Here is a 10137-nt window from a genome sequence, read left to right on the forward strand (position 1 = left end):
GTGTGTGTGTGTGTGTGTGTGTGTGTGTGTGTGTGTGTGTGTGTGTGTCTTCAGAAATTTCTGGCTTCAGGCAGCAGAAAAGGCCTCCCAATTAACTTGTCCATCTGTGTGAATTTTTTAGTAGGTATTTCTAATGCTTAGAGAAGTTTTGGTTCAGCTAATATAAACAGTAGCTTTTATATGGAAGGCATTATATCAGGTTCTCAACTCTGGCTCCATTTATCACCTAAAGAGCTTTGTAGATTCCTCAGCCCCCCGCCCCCCACCCAGAGTCTGACATAATTGATTTGGGTGGGATCCTGGGCATTAATATGGTGATAGTAGTTTCCATACCTGGCTGGTTGCAGAATGGATGGCCTAGGGAATATTCTAAATCTACATAATCCATGATTCAGTATATCTGAGGTTGGGCTTTAGCATCTTTAATTTTTAAAAATGCTCATCATGGTCAGCCATATTTAATTTAGTTCCATATCATTTGCCTAAGGGGTTAAGAAAATAAGTTATAGGGGCACCTGGGTGGTTCATTTGGTCCAACTTTGTCTCAGGTCATGATCTCATGGTTTGTGGGTTAGCGCCCCACATCAGGCTCTGTGCTGACACCTCAGCCTGGAGCCTGCTTGAGATTCTGTGCCTCCCTCTCTCTCTGTCCCTTCCCTGCTCACGCTCTGTCTCTCTCTCAAAAATAAATAAACATTAAAAAACATTTTTTGAAAAAAAAGTTATAGAAATGTCTTTTTTTAGTCTTAAAAAGTGGAAGTGTGTGAGAGGGGGTATTGTGTTGGGGAGGTAGTGTAGGTGAGATTAAGAGGAATGCAAATAACCATGGGGTACCTGACCTGCGGTGGCCCAGTCGGTTAAGCGTCTGACTTTGGCTCAGGTCATGATCTTACAGTTCGTGGGTTCGAGTCTGGCAGGCTCTGTGCTGACAGCTCACAGCCTGGAGCCTGCTTCAGATTCTGTGTCTCCCTCTCTCTGCCCCTCCCCCATTTGCACTCTCTCTCTAAAATAGACAAACATTAAACAAAAATACAAATAACCATAGCATAAGGCAAACTGTAGTGTGCTGTGGAGAAGATTCCAAGTGTAAGGAGTTTCAAAGGAGAAAGTTAACGTATTTCAGTCGTTGCTAGCTGGAAAGGTGGGGATGATAGAGTGTTTGGGAAGGGCATCCCTTGAGATGATGTTTTAGCTGAGTTGACAGAAATGCACATAATTTTGATATGGTTTAATAAGTGGCATTATAGTGGGTCACATAGTTTTAAGAAATGATGTCAGGAAGGTTGGCCACATTATGAGGTACCTTCAATGATGAATTGAGTTGTGTCTGCTTAGTAGACAAGAAGAAACCGAAGAAGTAAATTTATCAGAAAACTGTTTTAAGCAGGCTAAGCAGGGCAACACAATGTAAGCAGAGAAATGGAAGAGGAATCAGGAGATTTTTACAGGAATGAAGGTGAAAATAACAAGCCCTTGAATGATAGAAATGGAAAGGGCAGGAAGTAAGGTGACCCCTGAAACCATTGGGAATGGGCAGGTAGAGAATACGATGAATTGAAGATGGATTCTCCCCTGGCGTCTGTGTCAAGCTCCCATGAAATGTGAGCTAAGTTGCGGGATGTCAGAGTTTCCCACTTGGAGCCAAGGGCATGTGGTGGTGTTATTTATAGAACAGGAAGAAGAACTGATTGGGATGCAAAGATAATTTGGTTTTATTTTTTATTTGTTTTTTTAATGTTTATTTTTTGAGAGAGAGAGAGAGAGAGAGAGAGAGAGAGAGAGAGAGAGAGCGCGGGGGTGGGGCAGAGAGAGAGGGAGACCCAGAATCCGAAGCAGGCTCCAGGCTCCGAGCTGTCAGCACAGAGCCTGATGCGGGGCTCAAACTCACGAACTGTGAGATCATGACCTGAGCCAAAGTCGGACGCTCAACCGACTGAGCCACCCGGGCGCCCTGACCACACATTTTTTTTTTTTAACGTTTATTTATTTTTGAGACAGAGAGAGACAGAGCATGAACAGGGGAGGTGTAGAGAGAGAGGGAGACCCAGAATCCGAAGCAGGCTCCAGGCTCCGAGCTGTCAGCACAGAGCCCGATGCGGGGCTCGAACTCACAAGCTGTGAGATCATGACCTCAGCCGAAGTCAGACACCCAACCGATCGAGCCACAAAGATAATTTGGTTTTAAATATTTGAAGTTTAAAGTACCAAAGAGACATTCATTCTTATTCCATAACTAAGCTTTACAAACCGGTAGTCTTAAACAGTAAGTTTTGCCCATTCTTGTTCCTTGTTTGTCACTTTGTATATATGACTTTTAGAAAAAATTGAACCTGTTATAATAGAAAAGTCATTTACAAGTATGTTTCCATTATAATAAAGGTAATTATAAAGTTAAAATATGAATTGCCTTTTTGTTATGACACAGGTGGGAACAAGAGCCCAGTCAGAGAGAATTCGGACATATAATTTCACCCAGGATAGAGTCACTGACCACAGGATAGCATATGAAGTTCGTGATATTAAGGTAATATTACTGAATATGCTTTATGTACTTTGCTTTTCAAAGAAAGTATACTCAATTCTAGAGAGTTATGTCTAAAATCTTACCAAGTAATTTAAAATCATTAAGCCAGTTTAAGATAGTACCCTAAAATTTGCAGATACTTGTATTAGTTTCATGGTAAATAATGTGGTCTTTATGCCAGTTTCAAACAATTCTCTTTGAACTCCAGATTCTTTGCTATGCAATCACAGTGTACTAAGGTATATTCAATATGCATGTATACACTGTATCAGTTTCCTGTTCCTGTGTAACAAATTACCACAAATTTGGTGGTTTAAAATATTATATCTTAATGGTTATATAGGTTAAAAATCTGGACACAACAGAGATGAGTTCAGAGCTCTCAGGTCCAGTTGCTTGCTTGGTGGCCCTTCCATATGCCCAATCCCACTTTGAATCTTTTGCAGGAATGGCGCAGGCCTTTTTAAGGGCTCATCTGCTTAGGTCAGGCCCATGCCAGTGATACTCCTTTTGAATGACTCAATGTCAACTGATTAGTCACCTAATCACTGGAGTGATATTCTGTCATATTCACAGCTTCTGCTTTGACATAAGGGAGGGACTTCTGCAAGCCCTCCACCAGGGGGCATCTTAGAGTTCTGCTTACCACGATGTATTATTGTTCATTAGATTCAGGAGTTATAATTATGCTGTTGGGGAAAGACCCTCTCATCATGGTTTGAACATTAACCTAACTAAATCCCATTTGGCCGGATCACTGACATAAATCATTAATGATGAAGCACAGGAAGATTCGCCTTTTGCTTCCACTGAAGGGGAAAACGAAGTGGTTCTCATAAAGGACTGTGTACAAAAGGCAAGAGATGGAAAGTTCTGATCTTTTTCCTTGATGCCATGTGATATATAAGGCTTCTTTCATTTGATTCTGTCCCATTCTATACTCAAAATTAAAGTCCTCATTTTACAAGGGGAAATGTCTGTGTTTTCAAAATATTTAGAAATTTCTGTGTATCTTATGCCACTTCCTCTGTCTTCTCAGCAATTTAATACTGTCTTAAATAGGAACATAATAGCCTTGTCAAAAAGGAGAAGATATTTGCTCACTTCCGTTTCCTCAGGAAACACACAGCAATAACCAAATATGTTTGGCCATATTGTTGTAATTACACCATACTCTTTCATTTGTTTTCTGGTAGTGGTGATGGTTTTTCCTGAAACAGCTGCATTCTTATGACCAGTAATATTTTTTAGAATAGCCCTTAGGTCCTCAGTTGGTATTCAGTATTGAAACAGGCAAATTAAGTAGCTTTTATAGTTATAAAATACCTGGCTTTGGCCTGGTTATAATAACTAACATGTTATTACTGACGAAACTAGCATGCCAGACTCCGCAATGTAAGGGAAATTATATTTGCATGCTCTCATTATGACTAACCCACCTATTGGAAAGAAAGAAAACATCCCATATTGGTGAAAGGAGGAAATTTGGAAATGTCACGGAAAAAATGTAGTAAAACATTAAAATCTATATGAAGGACAGTAAAGAGACAAGTAGGAGTGAATAATTTAGGAACTGTAAGAGTTGTAGATGAGGCAAGAAAAGTGATTGAGGGCCTTAATCCGAGGGCAGTAGCCCCAGGACAGAATGGAAGGCGTGGAGGGGAAAGAAAGTGGATGTCTGTGGGACTTAGCTCAGCTAAGCTCAGCTCTGCTCCTTTATTTTAGAGCCTGACCTCCTTCCATTTACATAGTTCTTGATGAAACTGCTCTGCTCTTACACGATTGAAGACAATAATTGGTTTGTTTGGGGAGGAAATCCGAACAAGCCCCCACCAATGAGTTCCTTCCTAGCATTTTTAAACCGGAGACAAAGAGGGTTAGTCTCTCTCTTGGCTAAAGCTGAAATATGTAAGATTTACAAGAGGCTAGAAGCCACATTTCCAAGCCATGAGGAGAAGGCAGTGTTCAGTAAGAGATGAAGCTGATGTATTGAAAGGAGCAAAAATAGAACTGGATGGAAAGAATCTTGATGATATTAATCCCCGCATTCATTTATTCGTAGGCTGCATTCCCAGGGCGGTGGCACCAGCCTTTACATTCCTATCCTTGGGTTCTGTGAGATCACCTCATATTCTTAGTGTGAGTTCTCATGTAGGTGATTTTGTTTTTATTTTCATTCATCTAGATAAGAAGCACAGACTACCCTATAATATATTGTTTTATGTTTCTATTGTTTCTCAAAGTCCTTGTGCAAATTCCTGAACATCAACCTATCTCCTGCCCTGTATTTCCCTTAAACTGAAGATTTTCCCTTGCCCTGAATACTTTGTTTTCATGCCTTTCTTCATCCTCCTTTTGACTGAAATGCTCTGCTCTCTATTTAGAGAAATACTATTATCTTTTTAAGATCTAATGCAAATTTTTTCTTCCTGCCTAAACTCTTCCCTGATGCCACCTTCTTTTTTTTCTTTTTTAATGCTTATTAATTTTTGAGAGAGAGACAGAGAGTGAACAGGGGAGGAGCAGAGAGAGAGGGAGACACAATGTGAGGCAGGCTCCAGGCCCTGAGCTGTCAGCGCAGAGCTGGACAGGGGGCTCCAACTCACAAGCTGTGAGATCATGACCTGAGCTGAAGTCAGACGCTTAACTGACTGAGCCACCCAGGCGCCCTGCCACCTTCTTTTAAAATTAACCTTACAACCCTCAGTTGCTTCCTTGATTTCTTGCTCTGATTGTGGTGCCTCACTCTGTCACTAGATTATGAGCTTCTGGAGGTTAGGAACCACAAGTCATTCATCCTTGTTCTATCTCTAGCACTCTGGTTAATCCAATTGAACTCTACGTGTGATGTGATTATCATTTAAGAGGGATGATCCTTTTGATACAATTTCCAAATGATGAAATCACCTTGGCAATACCATGATCATTTGAGTTCTGGGCCTGCTAATTTTATAAGCAGTTTCCATATTATGCTCAAAATGGTTTAAATCTTAATTTAAAAGCTTATCATAGTGCTTTTGCTTTACTTTTAAAGTTTAATTGAGGTTTTAATATATGCTGGTGTTTTGTGGAATGCAAAGATAGGAAGGCATCGTTCCCCCTATAGTTTAATCAGAGAGATAAATGTATACACTTAACCTAAAATTCAACTTTAAGATCCTTCAAGAAAGACCAAAATAAGATTAGTTCATACCTACCATCAAAACTTTAAATGTTCTGTGTTCCGGATGCTGACATTGAAATGGTTCCATTAGGCCAATATCTAGATTTTGAACATTTCTAAAATATAGGACTCTGCTAATTCACTGTTCCCAACAACTCTGTTACACAGAACTTCTGTAGCACAGGAAAGGTACTTAGTCATTATTTTAGTGACTTGTAGAGATGAACTGTAGGGAAGACTACAAGGAAGTCTAACTGAACAGTTTTCACCCAATAGACATATTTTGAGGTAAACATAAGAGCATTTATTTTTCTGAACTTTTTATTTAGAAACTTCAAGTATACTTTGAAGGCTGGTTCAAGGGGCGCATGGGTGCCTCAGTTGGTTAGGCGTCCAACCCTGGCTCTGGTCATAGCTATGGGTTTGAGCCCAGTGTCACAGCTCAGAGCCTGAAGCCTGCTTCTGTCTCTCTCTGCCCCTCCCGCATGCATTCTCTCTCTCTCTCTCTCTCTCTCTCTCTCTCTCTCTCTCTCTCTTCCCCCTCCTCTCAAAAATAAACATTAAAAAAAGAATCAGTACACATGCTATACCTAGATGCAACAGTTGTTAACATTTGCTGCCTTTGCCTTCTCTTCCTCCTTCACCTCCTGTGTTGCTGGTGAACCATTTGAAAGCAAGTTGCAGACCTCAAGACGTTTGTCCCCTAAATATTTTGGCATAAATATTTTTTTGGTTGCACAGGACTTCTACATTTTAAAACCACATTTCCAATTTAAGAAAAAACAGAACTAGTATAAGCCACTTATGGATTAAATACAATCTAAATTTGAGGGTTGGCATGAGAAGTTTGAGCTTGAAATGGTCCTGGGAGGTCCAGAGGACTTGGCAAGGCTGAGAAGGGCAAGGAGGGGCTGTGCATGTTAATGTGGCAGCAAGGTGCCTGGGGCATTGATGGAGGCATTTCAGTCTTTCTTGCCCTTGGGAAATAATGTGTTATGAATGAAAAGGATGGAATTTTCAGGGCAAGAGTAAAAAGCCTTATCTTTTCTGGGGAACAAAAGAAGGCAAACATCCTCCCAAAGATGGTTTGAGACCTAGAACCCTGTTAGGAAAGTCAAGCAAAGGAATTTTAAAGAGAGAGATGGTAAATTTCAAGTCTATTCAGATCTCCTTTGTTTTGGTGTTTCCAGAGTTGGAAAGATGGAAACAAAGAAAGAGTAGAATTCCATTTACTCTTTTGGATTCACTTTTTACATAAAAAGCCAATATAACAGGATCCTCCCAAGTTAGCAATTGTGTTCATTATGTTGTAGAACCACTTCAGTAATCCATTGTTGCTATTAAATATGGACTATAAAGGGGCGCCTGGGTGGCGCAGTCGGTTGAGCGTCCGACTTCAGCCAGGTCACGATCTCGCGGTCCGTGAGTTCGAGCCCCGCGTCGGGCTCTGGGCTGATGGCTCAGAGCCTGGGGCCTGTTTCCGATTCTGTGTCTCCCTCTCTCTCTGCCCCTCGCCCGTTCATGCTCTGTCTCTCTCTGTCCCAAAAATAAATAAACGTTGAAAAAAAAAAAAATTAAATATGGACTATAAAGAAACAAAGTAAATATACATCTAATTCTTTGCTTTGTTTCTCTTATTTCTACTAATCAGGTTTTTATAATAACTGTCTCTTTTACCAGGAATTTTTATGTGGAGAGAAGCATCTGGATCAGCTAATTCAAAGACTACTTCATTCAGCAGACGAAGAAGCCATTACTGAATTTTTGGATGAAAACCTTAAATCAGCAAAATAAATGCTGATTTATTATAGATTCTTCTATAAATGAAACAGACCTATCTCAAGAAGCAGCTGTTCATAAAGTGCAGCTAAAATTACACAGTACGTACAAATATATTTTTTAATGAATTAAGTCACATTTCTTCACCTAAGAATTTATAAAATACAGTCCCAACTCTTCAAGCAGAAAACAAGCATGCAATGAACATTGCAAAAAACAAAAAAATAAGCATGTATTTTTGAAAAGAGAAATAAAGTATTGGGAATTGATTATGTAATATAGGTCACTTCTTCTCTTTTATATGCCTTTTTTTTTTTTTTTTGAGAGAGAGAGAGAGGACGTGCAAGTTGGGGAGAGGGGCAGAGAGAGAGGGACAAAGAATCTCAAACAGGCTCCATGCATGAACTGGGGCTCGATCTCATGACCCCGGGATCATAACCTGAGCCAAAACTAAGACTTGGACGCTCAACCAGCTGAGCCACCCAGGCACCCCCAAACATGCCTTTTTTTTAACCACCTATAAATTAAACACATTTTCCATTTATTACTTCAGGATTTTACCACATGGTAAAATTTAGTGATACAAGATTTATAAACTTCTTTGTAAACCCCTATTTAAAGAAAAAGTATTATTAACCATGTTAAAATTAGGCTTTAAACTGCTACTTTTATTTTTTTATTTTCGCTCTTTAAACTAATTTTTCTTAGTTTTTTTTTTAATATTGGTTTATTTTTGAGAGAGAGAAAGAGAGAGAGAGAGAGAGACAAAGTGTGAGCAGGGGAGGGGCAGAGAGAGAGAGGAAGACACAGAATCCGGAGCAGGCTCCAGGCTCCGAGCTGTCAGCACAAAGCCCAACGCGGGGCTCGAACCCACAAACCACGAGATCATGACCTGAGCCAAAGTTGGACACTTAACTGACTGAGCCACCCAGGCGCCCCAATCTGCTACTTTTAAATAAAAAATAAATATTGTGAAGAATATGAGTCAAAAATAATGATTTTAGAGCTCTTTGAGAGCAGAACAAATTCTCTACTGTATAAACTACACGCCAATATTTAAAGTGAACTCTCTGCTTGGCTTTTATTTCTTATTTCACTTTGGCTTAATTTATAAGCATCAACAGATGTGGTGTAATGTGTGTAATTCTCTATGCCTGGTTTTGTGCAGTGATACATACAAAACCCCATCCTTACCTTACGGAGCTTCCAGTTGAGTGACAAAGCCAAAATATAAACGGTCGACTCTAATACAAAGTGGCATGATATATTTAGTAGTTGTGCTCAGGAAGTTTCTTGAGTTCAAAAGAGAAGGGTTATTATTTTAGACATTCCCTAGAGGGAAAGACTAGCTAAAATAGAGTTTTAAGACCAATGGAATTAGGAGGTGAAATTTTTTTCAGTGAAATTTTTTTCTCAGTTTTTCATTTTGAAACTTTTCAAGCACATGGAAAAGTTTTTAAAATACTTTTTAAAAAATAGTGCAACGAACAGTATATACTCTAGTGTCCTACTATTACCCTTTTGCCATGGTTGTTTTTTTCTCTATATATACACATATACATACCTGTGGTGGTTATTGGACCATTTAAAAGTTAGTTGCAGACTCTGTAATACTACGCCAAACTATCTCAGCTTGTCCTGAGAATAAGGACATTCTCCTACAAAATCATAACTCCATTATTATACTTAGTTATGTAATAATAATTAATAATGACTGTATAATATAGTTTAATATCTATCACATGTTAAAATTTCTTCAATTATCCCTAAAATGTCTTTCTAGCTGTTTTCTGTTAGTTTTGTACAATCCAGGATCCAGTCAAGATTCACACATTGTATTTGGTTGTATCTCTTTAGTGTTTGGATTAATCCCCGAACCTTTTTTCCCACATGACATTGACCTTTTAAAGAATCCCACAAGGTTGTTTTGTAGAATGACCTACATCCAGGTTTGTCTGGCTGCTTCCTCGAGCTATTGGTAACTTTTATCCATCCCTTCAATGTACTATGAAGTAATATTAAGTCTAAAAATTAATTAAATTTAGTAAACACATTTGACAAGGCTACTTCATGGGTAATGTTGTGAAATTCAGTGTATTGTGCCAGGAAGTTCTATGGAGTTATACTTTGGCATTATATAAACATTTCATTCCTTGGGGCGCTTGGATGGCTCAGTCAGTTAAGCGTCCAGCTTCAGCTCAAGTCATGATCTCATGGTTCGTGGGTTTGAGCCCCATGTCGGGCTCTGTGCTGACCGCGCAGAGCCTGGAGCCTGGTTCAGATTCTGTCTCTGTCTCTCTCTGCCCCTTCCCTGCTCGCACTCTGTCTCTCTCTGCCTCTCAACACTAAGTAAATGTTTAAAAAAAACCCAAACATTTCAGGGGCGCCTGGGTGGCTCAGTTGGTTAAGCGTCCGACTTCGGCTCAGGTCATGATCTCGTGGTCCGTGAGTTCGAGCCCCGCGTCGGGCTCTGTGCTGACCACTCAGAGCCTGGAGCCTGTTTCAGATTCTGTGTCTCCCTCTCTCTCTGCCCCTCCCCTGTTCATGCTCTGTCTCTCTCTGTCTCAAAAATAAATAAACGTTAAAAAAATTAAAAAAAAAAAACAAAAACCATTTCATTCTTCATTTAGTGTTAGGCAGCTTCTGAGATGACCCCAGTGATCTCATTCTT

At 39.7% G+C, this 10137-nt stretch overlaps 1 protein-coding gene across 11 annotated transcripts in view; it reads left to right on the forward strand.

Annotated features, from left to right (window-relative positions):
• MTRF1 (mitochondrial translation release factor 1) overlaps positions 1-7743 on the forward strand; it is a 57754-nt gene extending 50011 nt beyond the window's left edge. For all 11 annotated transcript variants that reach the window (XM_040448573.1, XM_040448575.1, XM_040448574.1 and 8 more), the window contains 2 exons: positions 2426-2524; positions 7368-7743. In XM_040448573.1, coding sequence (XP_040304507.1) covers positions 2426-2524; positions 7368-7481 — 213 coding nt within the window. In that variant the 3' untranslated portion in view covers positions 7482-7743. The remainder of the gene's footprint in view (positions 1-2425; positions 2525-7367) is intronic.
• The last annotated feature ends 2394 nt before the right edge of the window (positions 7744-10137 follow it).

The sequence above is a fragment of the Herpailurus yagouaroundi genome, unplaced genomic scaffold, assembly GCF_014898765.1.
Source record: "Herpailurus yagouaroundi ecotype Mexico unplaced genomic scaffold, PumYag 197, whole genome shotgun sequence".
Classification (NCBI taxonomy): Eukaryota; Metazoa; Chordata; class Mammalia; order Carnivora; family Felidae; genus Herpailurus; species Herpailurus yagouaroundi.